At 40.7% G+C, this 26,155-nt stretch overlaps 1 protein-coding gene across 1 annotated transcript; it reads left to right on the top strand.

The window, feature by feature from the left end:
- The first annotated feature begins 14,648 nt into the window (after positions 1-14,648).
- Positions 14,649-17,482, top strand: LOC107059833 (uncharacterized). Its single transcript, XM_015306846.1, has 7 exons — positions 14,649-15,683; positions 15,735-15,929; positions 16,066-16,215; positions 16,309-16,397; positions 16,488-16,887; positions 16,941-17,177; positions 17,405-17,482. The coding sequence occupies exons 1-7, from the start codon at positions 14,649-14,651 to the stop codon at positions 17,480-17,482; spliced, it is 2,184 nt and encodes a 727-aa protein (XP_015162332.1).
- The last annotated feature ends 8,673 nt before the right edge of the window (positions 17,483-26,155 follow it).

Here is a 26,155-nt window from a genome sequence, read left to right as displayed (position 1 = left end):
AATTGCTCTTTCAACTCTTTCAACTCGGCCGGAGCCATTCTATAAGGAGGAATGTAGATAGGTTGCGTATCCGGTAAAAGGTCAATTCCAAAATCTATTTCCCGCTCGGGAGAAATACCGGACAAATCATCGTGAAAAACTTCCGGGAACTCATTCACCACCGGAACCGACTCTAGAGAAGGGGTTTCAGATTCAACATCCCTTACCCTAACAATATGATAGACACACCCCTTGGAGATCATCTTCCTAGCTTCAAGGCAAGAGACAAATTGACATCTAGGTATAGAATTTCCCCCTTTCCACTCTAAAATAGGCTCATTTGGAAATTGGAACCTAACCACCCGAGTCCTACAATCGATAGAGGCATAACATGCATGCAACCAATCCATACCCAAAATCACATCAAAATCTAACATGCCTAACTCTACCAAATCCACCAAAGTAACCTTATGGGACAACGAAATGGGACAACTTCTATAGACTCTTTTTTCCACTATCGAGTCACCAACCGAGGTAGAAACAAAGAAAGGTTCTACTAACACTTCGGGGAGTATTTCAAACTTCATAGCCACAAAAGGTGTTACAAAGGACAAAGTGGCATCAGGATCTAACAAGGCATATACATCAATAGAAAAGACTTTTAACATACCGGTCACAACATCTGGGGAGCTCTCTTGGTCACCTCGGGATTAAAGAGTATAAAAGTGGTTTTGCTTTTGAGCATTGGAGTTGGAACCGCTTGGAGGAGCTTGTTTATCTTCCCTTCCCTTAACCTTAAGCATTAGACAACCTCTGATCTTGTGGCCAACCTTCCTACAACTAAAACACCCATCGGTGCCAACAAGACACTTGCCATCATGCTTTTTACCACATTTTTTACAATTAGGCCTAGCAACATAAGAATCACCACCATTACCTCCTTGAGGTTTAGGGTTGGAAACCCTATCCTTGTCAACCCTTGGGGAACTAGATGAGCCTTGGTTGGAAAACCTTTGTTTGAACCTTTGTCGACCTTATCCCTCAGACTTAGCATTTGAGAAATTCCCATCACCGGTTCTAGCTCTTTTCATCTCCCTATTCTTATCTTGGAGTTTCTCATTATCTATTTGTTGGGCATACACCAAAAGATGGGAGATATCAATATTATCATGAAGCATTGCCGAACAACATTCTTTTCTCACTAATCTAGACATACCCATGAAATACCTACTCATCTCATCCCTTGAATCCGCAACTAAAGCCGGATCATACTTGGACAATTGGGTAAACTTTAGAGAATACTCTTGAACACTCATACCTCTTTGCCGAAGGTTAATGAATTCTTCCACCTTAGCTTCCCTCAACTCTCGGGGAAAGAACCTATCAAGGAATGCCTTCTTAAACACCTCCTAATCTATAGGACCCACTTCTACCGGCCTATTCCTCTTCCATTGAGTATACCATACTTATGCCACACTCTTCAAATGGTAAGTGTCTTGCTCCGCTTTCTCTACCGAAGTCACTCCCATGGCATCAATTATTTTATACACCTCTTCCAAAACTCTTGAGGATCCTCTCCCACTTTGGAACCAAGAAACACAGGAGGATTTATTCTTGCAAAATCCCTCAATCTAGAAGCTGTGGAATTCATATTAGGATTGACCGGAGCTACAACTTCTCTATTGGCTTGAGCCATCACGACTTGAGCCAACATTTGGATAGTAGACCTAAACTCTGCATGGGTCACATTCTCAACCACGGGGTTAAACGGAGCTTGGTTAGCTTGATTAGCTTGAGGATGAGCTTCTTCATTCACATTGTCACCCTCCATTCTTCTTGCATTAGCCCTTCGTGTATTCATATCCCGAAGACACAAGAGAAGGGTTAGAAGATGGACTTTATAGAGCTAGACTCTATGGCATGACTTAAGAGTAATGAAAGAAGTGAGATTTACTAAACATACTATAGCCTCTCACTCATAAATATGGCGTGCTTCACACTCATGATGAGGACTATACTAGACATGGCTTATGAGACATCATCCTAGAATCATTCGAAACCTTGTGCTCTGATTAACAAGTTTGTCACGACCCAAGGTTACCCCCTAGACGTAACAAGGCACATAATACCCCTAGAGGCACCATGTAAGCCACTTAGCATAGTATAACATAAAGTATTAGAACAACAAGAGTAAAAATGCATTTAAGTCCAAGAGTTTCATATAAGAAAAACGGAAGTCTAGACTTGTCTCATTTAGCCATCTATTACAATACTTGAGTCAAAATAGGGTCACAATCCAAAACAACATAATTCGAAAGTGAAAATACAAGAATGAAACTCAAAGTGGATCTCCCGTCCTAGAATCACGATGAGCCACCACAAGCAAGGAGAATAGTCGAATCCAAGCTTGAACCAAATGATCACCGCCTTAAGAACCGGACCCTACACTTTGTGAAAAATGTAGAAGAAATATGGGTTAGTACAAAAATGCACTAAGTATGGTAGCCATGCTCATAATCCTTCAAAACATGCTAAAATAGACATTTTAATTGAATGCATGCCATTTGCTAGTTTAAAGCATCAATTTGAAGATAATGGAAAAGCATAAGTCATAAGCATATTCATTACATAAGTCATCATAGCATAAGAGAAACATACCCTAAGCATAAGCCTACTTGTGCAATGCATGAATAAGATCCCATAATCCTACACATGCCTAAGTAAAGCTTCTTGAGTAACCATACATAATTCATATTCTTGTTCATAGTGGGAAATAGCCTTAACCGATATAGATCATGTGAGCTTACCATGGAATCCGGTGTTACCCACACCGAAAAGGCTTGTCTTACTTTCCTAAAGAAGAACCATACTCTTATCCTAGGTGGATCAACTAGCTAAAGACCTATCTGGGCACATAGTTCTGGGATAATGAGATTGCTACTAGAAACCCAGACTCAACTAAGGTAGAAGGTTTCCATGTCGTGAGATACATACTCTGGGAACCCAAACTTAACTATGATAGAAGGAACCCATTTGGAAAGCCGGACTCAACTAGTGTAAAGGTTCCATCTCATATTCATATCCACTCAGTGCTAAGCATTAATTCCCATTGATTTCATATTAAGTCTTAACTTACATTCATATTCATGGAAGCATGTCTTAACACTCAATCCAACATAATTCATACTATAGCTCTTAGATTCATTATGTGAGAATAGCCTTTCAACCTTAGAATCATCATATTCATACATAGATGTGTATAGGGTGGTAATTCTTTCAATAACACAACAACTAGATCATATTCATAATCATACATAACCCTAATGTTTTGCCCTTAAGGATCAAGGACGACATTCAGTCATTCACATGTAGAATTACTACATTAGATATGGATAATAACATGATTCAAATAACTCAACTATTACAACATAATCTCATGATATTCATCTCACTACAATTCACCCACATCACAAAGTCATAAATTGGGGATATGGGGGATTATCATGGATTCATGGGAGATTTCATTATAAAAACTACAATAATCAACAATTCAATCATAATTTAAAGTAATTAAATAATTAAAATTGTTGTTGAGAAGAATCCATGACTTGGAGTCAAAACCCTAGCTTTTAGGGAATTTCTAACTTTGAAATCAAGAGTTTGAGGGGCTCCATAGATGAAAGCTATCCATGGATGAAGAACTACCATACCTTAGGTGAAGAAATCCAATAAATTCTTGTGAGAATACCTCCTTCTTTAAACCCTAGCTTGATTTTCTTCTTCTTCTTCTTCTTCTTCTTCATTGGAGTTCTAGAGAGAAGATTTTAGGGAATATTGGTTTTAATTTGGGGAGTTGGTAGTTATGATTTAGAAGACTTAGTTTAGGGACTTAAAAACCTTATATCGTTAGTTCAATTAACTGTAAAATGATGACACTTAACATTAACTTAAAAAGAAAAACCCTAAAATACCCCTAAGTGAAACTCCCAAAACTGGTTTCAGGCATGACCAACAACCCCCTCACCTACGGACCGTGGTTGGACCCACGGCCCATGCTGGTAAAGCGTGGGTCGAGGTTCTGGGGCTTGTTTCTTTGGGCTTGAACTACGGTTGCCTTCCCACGAGGCGTAGGTTGACCTACGAGGTGTGGATGCCCTCCGTGGGTCACTACATCTCTTTAGATGCTCTTCCTCAAGGACCCATGGTTGGTCTTTGGGGTTTAAACATTGACGCTCTAACACCAAAACATGAATTTTAAGGTACGGGGAGGTACAACTACGACTCTAAACCCTAACATCAAGCTCTAGTTAAGCCTACTAGGTTCCAAGGTGTTATAAATAGAATGGTCAGGAATTGAACTTGACTAAGCAACATGTAACACTCCGTATTCGAAAATAGACCTCGATGTAGATTTCCAGAAGTTGCAGGTGCAACCCACGGACCGTAGGGTGACCCACGACCCGTGCTGGTGGTCCGAGGTTCGCAATTGCAACCCTCACCCAGACTCAACCCTAAATTTATTCTAAGGGTCGACTCACGACCGGACCCCCAAAACTCAGCCTCCAGTCACGATTGACGGTTGATGTTTGCGTAATCAAGACACAACTTTCGATGCAAGTGTCTATGATCGTACAATAGTAAAGTAACCTAACCAAGGGTTGGGGTTGAGTCCCAAGGGAGTGGGATTGAGAATTACTAGAAAAATAAAATTAAGCTCTAGTTAGTCATAGCTAAAAACATTATCGAATATAAACATGCTAAATCTAAGGGGTGACGCAAGCGTCAATTATCAATGGAGGTTTGTGACAAGTAAGAAAAAATAGCATAAATGCAAAGAGTACTAATCAAGGAGACGGGATTCTTGGGATGTGATAGGAATACGGGTTAGACTAGACTATTGGGTACATGCTTTTGATAGTAAATCCGTTGAGTATTTGTGACTAGGCTAGACTATAGTAGGGGTAAATTCTCTCTCGAGCAACTTACCCCGAATCAAATGGGTTCCTCTCGGACACTTACTTGCCGCAAGAAGAATAGCCTCCGCCTTAGACCACTCTCTCTCTCGAGCTGAGTATGTGGGAGAAGGACTAGGGTTCACTCTCTCGAGCTGAACCTCATGTCGACCCACTCCCACCGACCATCAATTTAGTAGTCTTAGTTTTACGACCTCTCTCTCGAGCAAGCCAAAAATACAAAGGTGAAATTGTATTTGCAACTACAATTTCATTAAGTTCCACCACAACTACTAAACAAAATCACATTTACACAACAAATAAACCATCAACAAGCAAGACCCAACAGATAATCTAACCCATATTCACAAAATCACACCCTAAGAATTGGGGTTTTAGCTACACATATAAACGAGATAGAAATATATACCAATATGAGTTTGCATTCAAATGAGTATGATGATTTAAGTCTCAAAACAAGCAAAGAGTGAAGAATCCACAAGACCCAAGTCCAAATTCATGGAATTGAAACCCTTTGAATCTTCAAGTTCTTCAAAAACCCTCTCCAAACTTAGAACTCAAAATTCTATCTTAAAAATTATACATTAAAAATATGATATTAAGCTACAACTCTCAACGAGTATTTATAGTTTTTAAAAATCTATGCTGCAGCGGATCATTCGGCGTCGTTAGTCAAGATCGCTGATTAACTCGGTGATCCGCCGATGTTTCTTCGTCTCGCCTTCAATTCGTCATCAGGTCTTGATCTAAATCACTATAACTTACGGCGAGTTTGATCAGGGGTTGCCGATTGATTTCGCGAATCACCCTCTTTCTTGCTGCTTCGCCCATCAGCACTTGCTTACAACCTTCATTAGCACCTTCTCCGACTAGGTCATCTGACGCCGACTGGATCGGCGACACGCCAAACGAGATTCCTACTTGCCGTCATTTTTCTCATTTTTTCCTCCAGCTTTCTATAACTTTAGGCGGTTTGGTAGCCTATTCAACATGTCGCCGAATGATTTCAGCGATCTTCATTTTTTCATTTTCCTTACTCTTTTGTATTGGCACTTTTGGAACATCTAGGCGAGCCGATGGTCACATTGGCGTATCACCTAATAGTTTAGGAGAGTATCATGTTATCTTTTCCTCGCTCTTTCAGCTGCTAGTTCCTTGTTGGCTCGATAATGTCCATGTTTTGCCTCTAACTTTAAATACCTGAAACTCAGGTTGTTCATCAGTTATTGAGACAAATTATGCATTTGGGGACACTAATTCTATTAAAATATATCCCTAAATGAGTCCAAGTTGAGGACTTATCAACACCCCCAGCTTAAACTTTTGCTTGTCCTCAAGTGAAACTTAAGTTCAGCTGTTCAAATAGGGATGTCTCAAACAGTGCTACATAAGACTCAATCATGAATGTTCACAACAAGACTCAATTTACTCACGCAAGGATCAAATGTGTACCCAAAGATTCAAGTTGTGACACACCATTACCAAAAATTCTCAAGCTCGCAATACTTGCTTCAAATGCAAGTTCGAGCTCAACAAAAGTATTTGAATGCCCTCACACAAATGATGATTCCATATTCACACACAATGATTTAATCATTTAAAGTTTCGGAATCAAATACAACACTCACTCTCACAAAGAAGAACACAACGTATGCTTTCACCCAAGGTTTGCCTGTATTTTCCAATCAACAATTGTTTCAGCTTACTCAAGATCACAAAGGTCTTTTCAAGGCTTGTAGTGGGGCAGAGTGCAAGGGTATGGCCATTTAGGCTTAGTGACTTTTATCCTCATGAGATGTGGTATTTTCAACACTTCTTTTACTTTTCCTTCATCATTTTTGCTAGTGCTCATAAGTCATCCTATTATTCAATTTCCATGAATTGTTTGGAAACCCCATTTCTTTTGTACTTTATTCCACAACTTTCTTTTTCATTCTTTTTTTTTTATTATTTTTATTTTATATGGAGGGATTCCATTTTTCTCAAAACCATGGGTAAGAGGAGACTTTCCTTGCACTTCTTGACTTGCCCTTATCTTTTCACCACACCCCCAACTTAGGCTTTTGACCTAAGTTGGCTATTCAACTAACCATAACTTCATGAGGATTATGGCTGATGGATTAAGAGAGGTCTAGTTTTCATCAAGGTTCTCCCAAAGAAAGGTAAGGCTCAAAGGGTGTTCAAGAGAGAATCACACGCTCACAAGGTAGGTCACAAAAGAGGTATATATCAAATTGGTTCACACTCGTAGAAGTTTCCTAAGAGCATCGCATGAGAATTAATTTGATACATGGCTAATCACAACGAGATAAAAAGAGTTCACATATTGTCTATGCAACTTCATTTGGCTTTATCGTAGTCGTACATTCATGTTCGTTCAATTATGAGCACTATTCAAGTTATCGATATTGATTTAACCGAAACTTGAATTTACAATAAGGCAATCATATTTAGCATACAAAGGGGAATGGTAAGAAGAGGGGGAAGTGCTACCCAATTTCCACTCCCCACCAAAAAGACTCGACATTGCCCTCAATGAGCCAGCAAAACCGCAAAAAGACATTGACATAAATAAATAAATTAAAACATAAAATTACTCAAGAAAAATATGTAAATTGTGAACAGGTAGAGGAAGGTGATGAGGAATCTTCACTAATGGGTGAGGTAGGTTGGGTCGCCGAATTGTATGTGATCTGCCGACTAACACAGGCGTCTCACTGAATGTTACAGAGCCTCATCTCCAGTTTTAATTTCCCCACGACAGACAAATCACATCAAACACGCCAAGCAGGTTCGGCGATTCACCGAGAGTTCTTCCTCCTACAAAAATCACAAATTATTTTAAAAAAATTGTACTTGGGTTGCCTCCCAAGAAGTGCCTTATTTAACGTCGTGTCACGACGTGGAAGTGCCTTCAAGAATCCTTTAGATGCACCACTTCAACCAAAGAAATCTCTTGACATTCCCCAAAATATAATTTCAAACGTTTACCGTTCACTTTAAATGGGGGTCCTTCTTGATCTTCAACTTTTATGGCACCATTGGTGAACACTCGCGTTACTCTAAAAGGTTCAGACCATTTGGATTCGAGTTTTTCGGGAAAAAGTCTAAGTCGAGAATTGTATAGCAACACCCAATCTCCCACCATTAAGTCCCGCTTGAGTATTCAATCATCATGCCATTTCTTCATCTTCTCTTTGTAAATGGCTGAACTTTCATAAGATTTGAGTCTAAATTCATCCAGTTCGTTCAACTGCTCTACCCTTCCTCTTGAAGTTTTTGACCAGTCCAAATTTAAAGCTTTCAATGCCCATAATGCTTTGTGTTCCAACTCGACGGGAAAATGACAAGCCTTACCAAAAACCAATTGATATGGGGACATACCAATAGGTGTTTTGTAAGCGGTCCGATATGCCCATAGTGCATCATTGAGCTTCCTAGACTAGTCAGCACTGTTGGCATTCACTGTCTTTGCCAAGATGCTTTTGATCTCCCGATTTGATACCTCAACCTGGCCACTTGTTTAGGGATGATATGGGGTTGCTACCTTGTGTTTCACCCCATATTTGCTCAGTGCCATTGAAAACCACTTATTGCAAAAGTGGGATCCCTCATCACTAATAATTGCCCTAGGAGTGCCAAATCTTGCAAAGATGTAACGTTTCAAGAATTGGACAACACTTCTTCCTTCGTTGTTTGGAAGTGCAGTGGCTTCCACCCATTTGGAAACATAATGTACAGCCACCAAGATATATTTTTTTCCAAATGAGCTCACAAATGGGTCCATGAAATCGATCCCCATACATTGAATAGCTCAACCTCTAAAATAGGAGTGAGAGGTAGTTCGTGTCTTCTAGACACTCCGCCTTGTTGTTGACATTGAGAGCATTTCTTCGCAAATTCATGTGCATCTTTGTAGAGGGACGACCAGTAATATCCACTTTGGAGAACTTTAGCGGCGGTGCGAATACCACTATGGTGACCTCCCACTGGAGATGCATGACAAGCATGGAGAATTTCTACCGCTTCTTCTTCAGGAACACACCTTCTAATGACATGGTCAGCATACTCTCGAAACAGGTATGGTTCATCCCAAAAGTATTTTTTAACATCGAACATGAACCTCTTTTGTTGGAAAAGGTCAACTCATCCGGCATCAGTCCACTCATAATGCAATTTGCAAAATCTGCATACCATGGTGTATGTTTAAGAGATATTGCAAACACCTGTTCATCGGGAAATGAGTCATCTATGTCGACCTCATGCTCAGCATCTTCCCTTCCTTCCAACCTCGATAAGTGATCAACCACTTGATTTTCACAGCCTTTTCGATCTTTTACCTCAAAATCAAATTCTTGTAATAGTAGCACCCACCTTATCAATCTTGGTTTTGCATCTTTTTTTGCCATCAAGTAACTGAGTGCAGCATGATCAGTATGTACGATTACTTTGGTTCCTAGCAAGTATGCCCATAAATTTTCAAATGCTTAGACTACCACAAGCAACTTTTGTTCAGTGACCGTATAATATCGCTGGGCACTATTTAGCGTCTTGCTTGCGTAATAAATTGGGTGAAATTGTTTGTTGCGCTTTTATCCCAACACTACCCTAATGCCATACCACTAGCATCACACATTACTTCAAAAGATTCGGACCAATTAGGGCTGATGATAATCGGGGTGGATACTAGTTTCTCTTTCAGATACTGAAATGCAGTCCTACAGGCATTATCAAAATAGAACTTCACTTCCTTCTCCAAGAGTTTTCATAGTGGGTGTGCAATCTTTGAGAAGTATTTAATGAACCTTTGGTAGAACCCTGCATTCCCCAAGATACTGCGAACACCCTTCACTGAAATCGGCTGGGGTAGTTTCTCAATAACCTCAATTTTCGCCTTGTCAACTTCCAGCCCCTTTTGCGATACCCTGTGCCCGAGAACAATTCCTTCCTTCACTATAAAGTGACATTTCTCCCTATTCAAAACCAGATTTGTTTCCATGCATCTTTGGAGCACTTTCCCTAAGTGTGTCAAGAATTCTTCAAATGTATCCCCTACGACCCTACAACTGAGAAGTCGTCCATGAATACCTCCATAGAGTCTTCGACCATATCCGCAAAAATAGACAACATGCAACACTGAAATGTCGCTGGGGCATTACATAACCCGAATGACATCCTTTTGAATTAAAATTCCATAAGGGCAATTAAAAGTGGTTTTCTCTTGGTCTTCAGGTGCAATAGAGATTTGATTGTAGCTGGAGTACCCGTCTAAAAAACAATACCACCCCCTTTCCGATAACCAGTCAATCATCTAGTCCATAAAAGGCATTGAGAAGTGGTCCTTTTTGGTCCATGAGTTAAGCTTTCGATAATCCATGCATACTCTCCACCTAGTCACTGGTCTAGTAGGCACGAGTTCCTTTTTTGCATTTGGGACTACAGTGATACCTCCCTTTTTTGGTACACATTGTACCAGGCTTACCCATTTACTATCTGTAGTCGGGTAGATTACTCCCGCGTCTAAACACTTAGTAATCTCTTTTTTCACTACCTCTTGCATTGGTGGGTTCAATCTCCGTTGATGTTTCACACTAGGTTTACATTCATTATCAAGCCGAATCTTGTGCGTATAGATACTAGGAGGAATGCCCACTATATCAGCTATGGTCCATCCTTTAGCTTTTATATGTTTCTACAGTATTTCAATGAGCAAGTTCACATGCCTTTCAAGCAAGTCAGCTGCGATAATCATGGGTAAAGTATTATTGGCTCCCGAGAAAACATATTTGAGATGAGAGGGTAGTGCTTTTGACTCCAAATTTGGTGGTTCCTCAGTTGATGGCTTTGCAGGAGGACTTTCTCAGTTTTTCAGGTCGATATCCAACTTGATTGGATTCCTTGAATATACTCCTAATCCCGATAAGGCATCTACCACTTCATCATAGCCCTGAACTTCAGATTCATCATATTTAGCAAGCACAGATTCAAGGGGTTCATTCTTTCGCATCAAATGGCTCACACTTTCCACCGCTTCATCTATAACATCCTCAGTTGACACCATATGGATATCGCTTGGTTGTTTCATGGATTTGCAAATATTGAAGGTTATCTCATCATTGTTCACCCGGAACTTCAATTTCTCGCTTTCGACATCCACCAATGCCCTCCCGATTGCTAAGAATGGTCTTCCCAAAATAATGGGGATTTCAGCATCGATCTCACAATCTAAAATCACAAAATTAGCCAGAAAGATGAACCGATCTACTTTTACCAAGATTTCATAGAGTATCCCCACTGGATGCTTGATTGATCGATACGCCATAATGAGTCTCATTGTGGTTGCCTTTGGTTCACCTAAACCAAGATACTTGTATATTGCATATGGCATTAAGTTGATGCTTGGTCCTAAATCGCACAAAGCTTTAGCGAATTGTAGCATACCAATGGTGCACAGGGTGGTGAATGCCCCAGGATCATCTCTTTTAGTGATTAGCTGTTTTGTCATAATTGCGCTGCAACTATGGGGTATTTCAATAGTTTCATAGTCCAAGCTCCTTTTCTTTGTAACTAGCTCCTTCATGAATTTGGCGTATCCCGACATTTCCAACAATGCTTCCACCAGAGGGAGGTTAATGGATAATTTCTTGAACACTGACAAGAACTTTTTGAATTTCTCATCTTCATTCTTCTTTTTCAAGTGTGAGGGAAATGGTGGAGGTATCTTGGGTAAATGGTGCATGACTTTTGGAACTTGAACTTGTTGCTCCGCTTCCTCCTGTGGTTCTTTGGCAAGGTTTTGTCGAATAGGTAATTCTTGTTCCTCCATACATTGACTCTCTTCATGCTTTTGAGGATCCTCATCTTCCATCACATTCCCTATTGCCACCTTTCCGCTACAGGTAACTACAACCAGCTCTCTTTCAATATCTTCCACTGGTGTTTTGGACATTAATTGAGTTGATAATAGACTCAATTGACCTTCCAGCAATTTGATGGCATCAACATGAGAATTCACTTTACTGTTCAATGATGAAAAGTCATCTTTCATCCCTTTTAGCAAATCATCATAGCCCTCAACTTTATCGAGTATGCGTGACAATAAATCATTTACTCAAGGACTACTTGCACTCCCTTTAGATTTTGAGCTTTCACTCAAGTGAGTATGGTCCTCCTCATGATCTTCCTGCTCAGCCCAATCTTGCCAATATATCCTTGGTTATTCACCCCTATAATAGTTCCAACCTTGATTTCCGCCCCGCTGTTGATAGCGTGGGTGGAAACCCTCCTCGTATCTTCTGTATTTCCAACCTTGATTCTCCCCCGATCTTGAGTAACTGGAAGAAGAACCCTCTTCAACTCGAAATACTCCATATGTCCCCTTCATGTGTTCTTGTAGAATTTTCATTTGAGACAACATATTTATGATGTTTTCATCCCTCTCCTTTTCTTTATCGAGTTGTTCTTGTGTTAATCTGAAGCACAATGGGGAAACTTAATCATCTTTGGTGTACCATGCCTGGTTTACTTTACTCATACCATCTAGGAGAAATGAGGCTACTTCAAATGATTGTGACATTATTCTTCCTTGCACCAATTGATCAGCTATCCCTTTATTAACTGAATCCAGACTATGGTAAAAGTATTGGAGCAACAATTCACCTGGCAATCGATGCGTTGGGCACTTACGCAAAAATCTCTTGAACCTTGTCCATGATTCGTGAATTGGTTCACCCTCCTTTTGCTTAAAATTTTGAAGGTCGTCCCTCAGTTTCATCATTCTTGATGGAGGAAAGAATCTTTCGTGAAAGGCCATAACCAGCTCCTCCCATGATTTGATGAAATTGTTTGGAAGCTCGACCAACCATTTAGTAGCTCCCCCGGTCAATGATAATGGAAATAAGTGAAGCCGTATGGATTCTTGAGATAGATTCTTGAACGATAAAAGGGTGGATGATCTAAGGCATATTTATATGCCTACAAAGCTAATTTTGCCCGCATTTAAGCTTAGTTTGAATTCAATATGTGTTCGTTTGTAGTTTTATTGAGTGTTTTGGTTGTCTATGAGCTAACCAACATGATTAGTTGTGTAGGTAAGCTTAATTGGAGAAACAAGCTCATAAATGGACAATGGAGGAATACAAAAGATCTGAGGCAAAAGAGGGCAAGGAAAAAGCTGGAGGAATGTCAGTTAAGGCATATCCGTATCCTCTCCATGTTGCGGAGAGGAATGATAATTTAATTTGTGAATCCAAGATTGAGGCAGAGTGCTCTGTGCCCTCTCTGCGTCGCAGAGAGGGTGTCTTGAATTAATTCGCAAAATTAAGAATTAGGCAGAATGGTCCGTGCAGCTCCCGTGTCGCGGAGAAGAGAAAATCATCTCAGAACAAAATTAGAGATTGCCTCCGCGTCACCCCCCTTGTGCCCAGTTTTGGCTGTTTTGACTTTTAGTAAAAACAGGTCATTATTTTATTTTATTAATTCTTTTTTTTTCTGGGTTTTGAAGAACGACGATTTGGAATAACCTTTTCTCTAGTGTTAGGGTTATTTCTCAAACTCTTTTCCTTTCGATCTCTTTATGATTATAAAACATTGTTTGGTCGATTATTGGATTATGAGTAGCTAAATACCCTAGTTCTAGAGTTGTGGCTACATGATGATTGTAATTTATTAATTTTGTTATTGGGTTAATGTCAATTATCATATGAATCTTTTGTATGTTCTTGCTTTCCGTATTTTGTGACTGATCACCATTGAAATAAAATTATTGTCTAAATTGAACTCGGGAGAGGAATAAGAGGATAGAACGTGAGGCATAAGGAGCATGATTAATTCTAAATAACTAGGGTTAATTTGTATCTAGGATAGGGATATACCTAGAAACCATGCTTGGGTCACCATACATGAAGAAATCGCAATGCTCAATATTTAATCCATTCTATCACCGCTCAACGATGTAGTTAGAGTGTTATTTATCATAGGCGATTAGAGGTCAGGAGACCATGATCATACATTTAACCCTGTGATTCATTGATTCAATAATTGATAATTATCCATATAAATGATATTGATTGTATGATTCATGATTAAAATCTGCAACCCTGAACTTTACCTAATCACTATTTTTAGACCCTTGAAATTAAATCACTTTTGTTACATTTGGTTATAATCTTAGAAGTAGAAACTAAATCACTTTTGAAATCTTGAATACACTTGTGTTTAGCTGAAAGTTAGCGAAGTTAAGTAATTCTAAGCGTAAGTCCCTATTGGTATGATACCCGGCTCTTAAAAAGAGCTACTTTAATACTTGAACGACCACGTGCACTTGCGTGTGCGATTTGGCCGCAACAAGTTTTTGGCACCGCTATCGGGGACTTTAGAATTAGAAATTATCTAATTTTTCTAATTTTTGATATTAAAAAGCAAGTGTTGACAACTTGATATTAGCTATTCATTGTTGCAGGTTAATCTGAAGTCTTTAACTGGACGACGATCAAGGATTGGTATCGCCTATAGCTGAACCAAAAAGGTTTGTTCACTACCGGAGAAGGCAAAGACGACTTACTTAGTCGGTCCCTGTTGTTGCTAGTGAACCAACATCTCCAGCATCAAGAGTTGAGGTAAAATAACCTGAAATAATGGCTGAGTTGAGAGTAAGAGACGTGGCAATCCTACGTCCCACCAATGTGACATCCTGTTATGGTGCAACTACTGCACACTAATGGGCAGTTCACTGATCTGCCGCATGAGGATCCAACAATTCACATTCAGAAATTCCCCGAGATCAATGATACATACACTCCAGCTGAAGTGAATGTGGATTATGTGAGGCTCACTTTATTCCCTTTTTTTCTGCTTGGGGAAACAAAAAGATGGTTGAACTCAGAGCTCGCAAACTCATTTACCACTTGGAATGATCTAGCACAAAAGTTCCTCATCCAATTTTTTCCATCTGGAAAAACAGCTAAGTTGAGCAGTGACATTTTGAGCTTTAGGCAGAAAGTGGGAGAAAACTTGTACCAAGCTTGGGACAGGTTTAAATCGATGTTGATGAGCTGCCCTCATCATCACCAATCTAATGAGGTGTTGGTCCATACCTTCATTGAAGGATTGGAGCCTAACACCAAGATTCTACTTGATTCAACTGCAGGTGGACATGCTTTGGTGAAGACATATGCTGAACTATTCACCTTGTTGAACAGGATCTCTCAGGGAAACCCTAAATGGAATGGAGGAGGAATGAAACCTGTGATTCAAAAAACGGCGGGTATGTTAGAGGTAGATATTGTGATTGCCTTGACTGCACAGATTGCTGCTATGCAGAATATGATGAACACTCACTTCAGCAATTTAGCATTGGGACAACAGCCCGCACAGGTAAATGCAATTCAACAACCACTATCTTGGTGTGAGATCTGCGGAGGTGGTGATCATAGTGCAGAGGTATGTGGTGCAAACCCAGACTCTATGAATTTTGTAGGTAATGCCCAACGAGGAGGAGGCCAAAAAAATTATGGGAACTCATATAACCCAAGTTGGCGCAACCACCCGAACTTTTCTTGGGGTGGAAATCAAAATCAGGGTCAAGGCCAGAATCAGTATAGACCCCAAGGAAATACACAGGGGTACCAACAACAAGCCCAACGGGAGCAACCTAAACAACAATCTGGAAACATGAGCATGGAGAAGATGCTGAAAAAGATTATGGCTGATCAAGCCCAATTAGTTGCTGATGCAATTAGCAATAAGTTAGCTATATAGAATCTGGAGAAGCAATTCGGGCAGCTGGCTAGTGCCCAGAACTCACGACCACAAGGAGCTTTGCCGGGTAACACTGACCCAAATCCCAAGCAAGTAAATGCAGTAGGTACTCGCATTGGTTTACAATTGGAGGAGCTAGCTCCTAAGAAAATAAACAATGATGCTGTGAATAAAGAGAGTGAACCCAAGGAGGGCGAAGTTGTTGCACAAGAAGAAAGAGTGTAGCCAATTGTGAAACCACTTCATCCATTTCCCTCAAAAGTTCAAGAAGCAGAAGAAGGATGAATGTTTTGGTAAGTTTCTCTCTCTTTTAAAACAAGTTCACATTAACTTGTCATTGGTAGATGTTTTGCAGGGTAGACCCAGGTATGCGAAATACGTGAAGGAGATTGTGGTGAATAAGAGGAGGCTGACAGAATATGAGACTGTTGCACTTACTGAAAAGTGCAGCTCCAGAATCCAAAATAAGTTGCCCACTAAATTGAAAGAGCCAGGTAGCTTTACGGTTCAGATCACTATAGCGCAGAGCATTCATGCGTGAGGATTATGTGATCTAGGAGCTAGTATAAATTTGATGCCGACTTCTTTGTACAAAAAGTTGGGGTTGGGTAGTCCCAAACCTACTACCATTATCTTACAGTTGGTTGATAGATTTGTAGCTAGGCCTGAGGGTGTTGTAGAGGATGTGTTAGTGCAAGTGGGGTCATTGATTTTCCCAATAGATTTGGTTGTGCTGATCTTTGAGCCAGACCCTGAGGTTCTATTCATCCTATGAAGACCTTTCTTGGCTACTGGGAGGGCGATGCTAGATGTAGGAGCTGGGAAACTCACTATGCGGGCCCATGATAAGGTGGAGGTTTTCGATGTGTATAAAGCTTTAAAACTGCCAGGTGTGTATGAAGAGTTGTCTGCCATAACTGTGATAGATCTTGAGGCAGAAGCTCGCTACATTGCATCTAAGGATCCTCTAGAGCGAGTGTTAGTAGGGGATGATATTTATAGGGATGCTGAGGCACATGAAATTGTGCAATTTCTACATGTGGCATTTGTAGGTACATCTGGAGATCGATGTGAGCCTGTAAATAGGGTGTTGGGTCCTCCACCCAAGCCCTCCATTGAAGAAGCACCCAAGCTGGAGTTAAAAGCATTGCCAGCCCACCTCAGGTATGCATTTTGGGTGAAGATAAAACTTTACCGATTATTTTATCTGCAACATTATCTGATGAACAGGTGGAAGCCTCATTAATCATCTTGAAAAAGAGGAAAGTAGCTTTAGGGTGGCAAATGTCTGACATCCATGGTATTAGTCCCGCGATGTGCATGCATAAAATATACATGGAGGAAGGGCATAAGGCGAGTGCACAACATCAGCGGAGAGTAAACCCATTGATGAAGGATGTGGTGAGAAAAGAGGTAATCAAGTGGCTGGATGCAGGGTTTGTGTACCCAATATTGGACAGCAAATGGGTAAGTCCAGTATAGTGTGTGCCCAAGAAGGGGGGAATGACGGTGGTAACAAATGAGAAAAATGAGTTGATCCCCACAAAAACAGTGACTGGGTAGCGAATTTTGCGTGGACTACAGAAAATTGAATGATGCCACCAGAAAGGACCGTTATCCGGTACCTTTCATTGATCAAATGTTGGATAGGCTGGCAGGTCAGGAATACTACTGTTTCCTTGATGGTTATTCAGGGTATAATTAGATCATCATTGCACCAGAAGATCAGGAGAAGACTACATTCACTTGCCCAACTTCTCGGTGTTTGGTGATCAAATGTTGGATAGGTTGGCAGGTCAGGAATACTACTGTTTCCTTGATGCGTTCAAGCGCATGCCATTTGGCTTGTGCAATGCCCCAACCACATTTTAGAGATGTATGATGGCAATCTTCCATGATATGGTGGAGGATTTTGTTGAAGTGTTCATGGATGACTTCTCGATGTTTGGTGAGTCTTTTGAACTTTGCTTGACTAATCTTGACAGAGTTTTTGCCAGGTGTGAAGAAACAAAACTGGTGCTAAACTGGGAGAAGTGTCAGTTCCTAGTTCGAGAAGGCATTGTGTTGGGGCACAAAATCTCCAAAAGTGGGCTGGAAGTTGATAAGGCTAAAGTGGAAGTTATTGAGAAGCTGCCACCTCCCATGACAGTAAAGGGAGTTAAAAGCTTCCTGGGACATGCTGGGTTCTATAGGAGGTTCATCAAGGACTTTTCTAAGACTGCAAGACCTATGTGTAGCTTGTTAGAGAAAAAGATGAAGTTTGTGTTTGATGAAAAGTGTTTGCGGGCATTTGAGTTGCTGAAAAAGAAGTTGATTGAAGCTCCTATTCTGATTGCTCCAAATTGGGAGCTTTCTTTTGAGCTTATGTGTGACGCCAGTGACATAGCCGTTGGGGCAATACTTGGGCAGAGAAAAGAAAAGATGTTCCATTCCATCTACTATACGAGCAAGACACTTGATGCAGCTCAGTCGAATTACATTGTGATTGAAAAAGAGATCCTGGTATTAGTATTCGCATTTGACAAGTTCAGATCATACTTGGTGGGAACCAAAGTTATAGTCTACACTGATCATGCTGCAATCCGCTATTTGTTTAACAAGAAGGATGCCAAGCCGAGGCTGATTATGTGTATTCTACTATTACAAGAGTTTGATCTTGAGATAAGGGACATGAAGGGACCTAATAACCAAATAGCTGATCATCTGTCCAGACTGGAAGGTTCAACTCACGTGAAGAATGAGAGGCAGATTCGTGAAGAGTTTCTTGATGAGAAATTGCTTGCTTTGGACATTGCTCAAGTGCCTTGGTATGCTGATATTGTGAATTTTATGATGATGAGAAGGTTTATAGATGAGCAGGAGGCGACAGAAGTGTTGGAGAGTTGTCACTCTTCACCATATGGTGGACACCATGGAGGCGAACAAATTGCGCATAAGGTATTGCAATCTGGTTTCTTTTGGCCTACTCTGTTTAAAGATGCTGCTTTGTTTGTGAAAGGTTGTGATCAGTGTCAGAGGATGGGCACCATTTCGAGGAGGCATGAGATGCCATTGAGCAACATACTGGAGGTTGAGATCTTTGATGTATGAGGGATAGACTTTATGGGACCATTCCCATCGTCCTGTGGTAATCAATACATCCTAGGTGCAGTGGACTACCCATCTAAGTGGGTGGAGGCAGTTGCACTACTATCCAATGATGCAAAAGTGGTTGTGAAGTTCATCCGGAAACACATCTTCACTAGGTTCGAAACTCCAAGGGCTATGATCAGTGATGGAGGTACGCACTTTATTAATAATTTAGTGCATAATTTGTTAGCCAAGTATGGAGTGAGACACAAAGTGGCTACAACATATTATCCCCAAACTAGTAGGCAGGTGGAAGTGTCGAATAGGGAGGTCAAACAGATCATCCAAAAGACTGTGAATGCCCAAAGAAAAGATTTGGCTGACAAGCTAGATGATGCCTTGTGGGCATACCGGACTGCATACAAGACACTGATAGGGACTTCTCCTTATCGAATGGTGTTTGGGAAAGCTTGTCACCTACTAGCTGAATTGGAGCATAAAGTATATTGGGCAATCAAGAAGCTAAATCTGGATATTGAGTTAGCCTGTAGGAAGCGAATAACACAGCTACACGAGTTTGAAGAATATAGGCTCCATGCCTATGAAAATGCAAAGTTGTATAAAGAAAAGACCAAGATGTGGCATGACAAACATATTGTGTCGCGCACCTTTGAGCCTGGTCAACTATTGCTGCTATTCAATTCAAGGTTGAAGTTGTTTCCCGGAAAGCTTCGATCTAAGTGGAGTGGTCCTTTTGAAATGGTGAGGATGACCCAACATGGTTCTGGGGAGTTAAGAAACAAGGATAAGAGCTGTACTTTCCTTGTGAATGGTCAAAGGGTTAAACACTATTTCGGGAATGATGTGGATCGTGAGTTTGAAACGCTCATATTAAATGACGAATGAGTTATGAGATGGGTTGTGCCGCGACGTTAAATCAGGCGCTACACGGGAGGCAACCCGTGGAGCTAACGCGTCGCGCAGATGGTGTCGAATTTTGCCTCGTCGGGTCTAGTTTGAGGAAAAACACTCCGTGTAAGGAGCGCGTCATGGAGTCGGGGGATAATTATGCCTCACCTGATACCATTTGAGGCAGAGGACTCCGTGTACTAGCCGCGTCGCGAAGGGGGCTTAGAATTTCGATTTTGACAATAAGTTACTTTTATGTCAAAAAGGAGGCAAGGTCATGCGAACCCCGCGACGCAGAGCAAGGGTCAAATATTGGCCTTGTCTGGATTTAAATTTCCAGTGGACTCCGTGTCAACCCCGCATTGCGCCTCATGTGAGTAATTTTCATTTTTCATTAAATAACCAGGTTTTACCTGTTCTCTTTGAAAATTACCCGACCCCAACCTTTTTAACCCCGATTTCTCCTCCTAATTCTCCCATCCTTTCCCCCTTTTCCCCTATATTCACTACTTTCTCCCTTCCCTTTACCCCTGCGATTTCTTCAAGTTATTCTGTGTCGCGCAACTACACCCTCCTTGCTCTTCTCCATTTCTCTGCAACTTCGCATCGCCAGGTACGTGCTTTTGTTTTGTTCTTGCGATTTTGGATAGGGTTGAGCGTGTATTGCCATTGGTTATTGGTTGCTCGTCTTTTGGAGGTTTGGGAAGTGTGTTTTCTGTTGTTAATATCGTGTGTTTCATGTTGATCTATGGGTGTTTCGAAGTCTGAGTAGAAATACACTGTTAATAGATTCTTGGGTTAAACTGATAGGGTGTAGTATGTAGGTTAAGCATGGTTGGGAGTATTTGATCAAATTTTTAGTGGGTATATTTGAATCATTGAGTATAATGTACCTTGGTTAATTGTTTATTGATGCTATAAGCGATATTGTGGTTATCCGTGATTTCAAATTATTGAGTACAAGTCACCTAATTTTCATTGTTGTTGTTCTAGCATTGATTGTGTCAAGATATGTTGGTTATGCATGCCTGTAAGGTTTTGTTTTCTGAATGGATGATGATTGATGTAGAGTTTAGGGTGATTTGCTTTAGTTTGGTTGTTAGAGGCAATATGGAGGTTAGAATGCTTCAACTAGTGAGGTCGAATAAGTGTTTCAATATGCTCTCATTGCAAATTTGCTAGGTGATATGGTTAGGTGATAGTTTGTAGTCCGGGGTCTATCTTGTTTGTGTGAAGTCTTGAGTAACACTACCTAACTGTTGCGTGGTTATACCTAATATTCTGATACCCATCCAATTAGATGAACGTGAGGATTACTTGAGTCTGTTGTTGGTCAATTTTGGGAAGTCTGAGTACCTAAGATGAGACTGCATTGAACTAAGTGTGGTGTGCGCACACCACCCATATTTTTCTCATTATTTTGCAGTCACGTGGGCTAAACTTTGGTATATTTGGCAGGTAACCATGTCTAGCTCACAAAGACCCAGCAAGGAAGTGGCCACATCAAGCAATAGGAAACGTGTCCGGAGTGGAAATGGCCCACCTGCACCGGCACTTCCCAGGGGTCACACTAGGCGATTTGGGGTGAAGGCTGTCACCAAAGAAAGAAAGGCTTGGTTTAAGAAGCACATCGAGGTCACTTATTTCTCTGATGTCTGTGTTGACAGGGACAGTCTGGCACGTGAGTTCCCCCAGATCCTGAGGCGAATTAGGGAGCTTGGCATCGAGTTCATCTTTGCTGACCCAGACGAGTGTAACTTGCACATGGTCCGGGAGTTTTACGCCAACTGGGCGCCCGAGGCACGTTCCCACTATCTGACAGTGCTTGGTAGGAATGTGCCCATCACTCCCACAAGTATTAATGATATATTGGGTACACCGCAGGACACCGACCCACTAGTGCTGATAGGGCTGAACATACTCCCTCCATAACAGGCCATCTGCCACATGCTTTGCGGGCCACTGTCCATGGCTCAATGGACTAAGCACAGTGGGAAGAGATATCATCAATCTTTTCCCTACGCTCACATGCTGCGGGAGAAACATGTTTGGCTGAAGGTGGTGATGAAATGTCTGATCCCGGGCCTACATTACACTAATATCACTCGTGACCTAGTGTGCCTGGTTTATGCTTTGATGACTGGCAAAGAGCTGAAGATCGGAGCCATCATAAAATCTTCTATGCGGAAGGCACGGGTTCACAAAGGGCATATGTATGCATTTGGTGGTCTGATTACCAAAATGTGTCATGCTGCAGGTGTCCCTGAGGAGAACGTAGATTACATGGCACCACTTTATCCGGCACCGGTGGACATTACTCACACAAAGGGGTCTGACACTGAGTTTGGCCCGACTCTCACCACTACTGAGCGCCACAGATGAGATGAGCTTATCATGGCAAGGATGTATGGCCTGGAGATGCTGAGACACCAGAATGGCTGCCATGTTTCTACTGATATGCAGTTGGGCGAGGTCGAGAGGCGCTACCCTCTGAATGACCATGCCAGGGAACTCTTTGGCATTGATCCTGAGTTTTTGGAGCCGATCGAGAATGATATTCCAACAGATGAGGAGAACATGCACATCGACTCAGATGTGGAGTCCGATTCGGACGAGGAGATCGACCCCATACAGGCCAGGGCTGAGGTCGATGGGGGGGTGATATGATGGAGGACTGATCAAGGAGTGTTTTCACCTTACCTTTTGAACTATTCTGATTTTTGTAATAAACATGGGACAGTGCTATTGTATAAGTGTAGGGTGAGGGGCGAAAATCATACCTGGTATGTATATAATTTTTGATTGTTGAACATTGTTAGAGTTTGTCTTTGTCTTTGTCTTTGTCTTTGTTTTGTTTTATTGTGGGTTCTTTGGTAGTTGTTTTCGGTTCTTTAGCCAAAGATAGTCCCTTAGAACCGTATATATATAAAAAAAATATTTTCTCTTTGTAGGATTGAGTTGGTAGTCATAGTTGAGTCAAGCTGCCCAATGATAGATAGATGACGACCGTCTTAATGGCATTTTCGTCATTGAGTCGTAGGTTGGTTTGTGCTGAAACTGAAAGTCTGAAAGGAATGTATGAAAAGCATGTGTGAAGTTGTGATATGAATGCAATGAGTTTTTGTACATGACTTGAATGTGGCAACTTAAGCTTAATTTGAACCTTGTGCATGATATGAATGTGTTGCTGTGATTGATCCATTATGCGTATAACTTGTGCCATGAGCGGTAAGTTTTTTATGATATCCATGAATGCATCTGAGTCTAGAACTTGCCCAGGTTGTTATTGAAGCGAAATACAAGTGTTATTGTGCTTAAAAGATGATAACAAGCTTTCTTTGAATTGTAGCCTGTTCATAAAGAATATCCCAATTGAGCCTTTTTGGCCTTGATTTTGTTCTAACCCACATAATGAAGTCCAATCCCTTTTATTGATACTGTTATCTTTGATCCAAAATCCTTAATGCATTGTATTAGGAGGAAAAGTGAAAATAGCAGGAAGAGTAAATAGGGTGGAATTGTGTATAGTTGGTGGGGGAAGAGTGAAAAGAGGAGGTAATTGTATACCCCATGAGAATGAATCTGACTGGCCCTGGTCCTTGGGACATTGTGCACTTTGACTAAGGTTAAAAACCTAAGTTGAAGGTGGCTAACTTAGTGCTTACCTTAATGATGATCCTGCCCCTTACAAGGGCATTGTGCACCTTAACTCGAGAGAAATCTCTAAGGCAAGGGTGGCTATTATTGATTGTCAAAAAAAAAGAAGAAATAGAGGCAAGGTTGGTAATACTAGTGGAAACCTATGAAAAAAGAAGGGGCTAACGAAAAGAAAAAGTTGTGAATGTAAGAGAAAAGTTAAAAACAGTGCATTAGGGAGGATAAGTCACTATTTTATCTAAACGAATCCTCCCTTACCTTAAGCCTACATTACACCCAGAACAAGTCTTGTTTGATTTTGAGCATAACACATTTTATTAGTAGAGATGTACATAATGGGCAAGCTAATAGTTCTCAGTGCATACATGTGTGCTGTTCTTGTTGAGTGAGAGTGTACCTTGTTTGCATAGTCCTTAAAGGATATTCAAGTTATTGAGTTGAGTGTGTGGACTATTCTTTGGAGTGAGGGGCACTTGTTGTACGAAGGATAGGTGATATGTAATGGGGCACATGTTGTTGAAATGCGTTGGTTGCTAAAAGTTGTCAAGTCAATTACAGAAGTCATGCATATTCTGAATAAAAACATGCTTGTGTTAACTGGGTACAGATCCTTGGAAGATAGTAGTGGATGCACAAATACCATAGTAGTGAGTCTACGTCTAGGAGTAGTTCGTAAGTTGTTCGAGGACGAGCAAAGCTATAAGTGTGGGGTAGTGATCTTAGGCATATTTATATGCCTACAAAGCTAATTATGCCCGCATTTTAAGCTTAGTTTGAATTCAATATGTGTTCGTTTATAGTTCTATTGAGTCTTTGGTTGTCTATGAGCTAACCAACATGATTAGTTGTGTAGGTAAGCTTAATTGGAGAAACGAGCTCGAAAATGGAAAATGGAGGAACACAAAAGATCCGAGGCAAAAGAGGGCAAGGAAGAAGCTGGAGGAATGTCACTTAAGGCATATCCGTATCCTCTCCGCGTCACGGAGAGGAATGATAATTTAATTTGCGAATCCAAGATTGAGATAGAGTGCTCCGTGCCCTCTCCGCGTCGCAGAAAAGGTGTCATGAATTAATTCACGAAATCAAGAATTAGGCAGAATGGTCCGTGTAGCTCCCGCGTCGCAGAGAAGAAAAAATTATCTCAGAACAAAATCAGAGATTGCCTCCGCGTCGCATCCCTTGTGCCCAGTTTTGGCCGTTTCGACTTTTAGTAAAAATAGGTCATTATTTTATTTTTTTAATTCTTTTTTTTCTGGGTTTTAAAGAACGAAGATTTGGAAGAACGTTTTCTCCAGTGTTAGGGTTATTTCTCAAATTCTTTTCCTTTCGATCTCTTTATGATTATAAAACCTTGTTTGGTCGATATTGGATTATGTGTAGCTAAATACCCTAGTTCTAGGGCTGTGGCTATAGGATGATTGTAATTTATTGATTTTATTATTGGATTAATGTCAATTATCATATGAATCTTTTGTATGTTCTTGCTTTCCGTATTTCGTGACTGATCCCCATTGAAATAAAATTATTGTCCAAATTGAACTCGGGAGAGGAATAAGAGGATAGAATGTGGGGCATAAAGAGCATGATTAATTCTAAATAACTAGGGTTAATTTGTATCTAGGATCGGGATATCCCTAGAAAACATGCTTGGGTCACCATACAGGAAGAAATCGTAATGCTCGGTACTTAATCCATCCTATCCCCGCTCAACGATGTAATTAGGGTGTTATTTATCGTAGGCGATTAGAGGTCGGGAGACCATGATAATACATTTAACCCTGTGATTCATTGATTCGATACTTGATAATTACCCATATAAATGATATTGATTGCATGATTCCTGATTGGAAGCTGTAGCCCTAGACTTTACCCAATCACTATTTTTAGACCCTTGAAATTGAATCACTTTTGTTACATATGGTTATAATCTTAGAAGTAGAAACTAAATCACTTTTGAAATCTTGAATACACTTGTGTTTAGCTGAAAGTTAGAGAAGTTAAGTAATTCTAAGCGTAAGTCCTAGTGGGTACGATACCCGACTCTTAAAAAGAGCTACTTTAATACTTGAACGACCACGTGCACTTGCGTGTGCGATTTGGCCACAACAGTGAACAATTCCACAAAGCTTCATAAATGTTCGTGCGAATCTTCATGCTCTAACCCTCCAAATAAACCTCTTGAAGATATGAGCTGGAGTGTCGCGCTAGTAACTTCGAACATTGCATTTCTATCGGCTTGTGGCATGCAAATTGCACCCATCTCACCCACGTGGGTAGGATTACAAGCACTATTAACATCATCGATGTCGTCTCGATGAAGAGCACCACCCACAGGATGACCCGCTTGGCAGCTATTCTCCCTGATTTCACTGATATGTCCTGTTGTGACACACAAATACTCAAAACAAAACTGAAAATTTAGTGAGTAAACTATGATTAAGAAGAACAAAATTTTTACTAAACTAAGAATTCTCAAATAACACCACTCCCCGGCAGCGGGGCCATTTTGTTATTTGCGTAATCACGACACAACTTCCGATGCAAGTGTCTACGATCGTACAATAGTGAAGTAACCCAACCAAGGGTTGGGATTGAGTCCCAAGGGAGTGGGCTTGAGAACTAATAGAAAAATAAAATTAAGTTCTCGTTAGTCATAGCTAAAAATATTATCGATTATAAACATGCTAAATCTAAGGGGTGACGCAAGCGTCAATTATCACTGGGGTTTTTTGAGAAGTAAGCAAAAACAACAAAAATGCAAAGAGTACTAATGAAGGAGACGGGATTCTTGGGATGTGATAGGAATACGG

This window comes from Solanum tuberosum, unplaced genomic scaffold (genome assembly GCF_000226075.1).
Source record: "Solanum tuberosum cultivar DM 1-3 516 R44 unplaced genomic scaffold, SolTub_3.0 scf00042, whole genome shotgun sequence".
Taxonomy (NCBI): domain Eukaryota; kingdom Viridiplantae; phylum Streptophyta; class Magnoliopsida; order Solanales; family Solanaceae; genus Solanum; species Solanum tuberosum.
Note: the sequence above shows the minus strand (reverse complement) of the source record. Positions and strands in the feature narration are given on the sequence as shown.

Coding starts and splice junctions, on each gene's coding strand:
- LOC107059833 (XM_015306846.1), top strand. CDS start 14,649: ATGGTGCAACTACTGCACACTAATGGGCAGTTCACTGATCTGCCGCAT. Junction 15,930..16,065: donor TTGTTGCACAAGAAGAAAGA/GTGTAGCCAATT, acceptor GATGTTTTGCAG/GGTAGACCCAGGTATGCGAA. Junction 16,888..16,940: donor ACCTCAGGTATGCATTTTGG/GTGAAGATAAAA, acceptor TCTGATGAACAG/GTGGAAGCCTCATTAATCAT.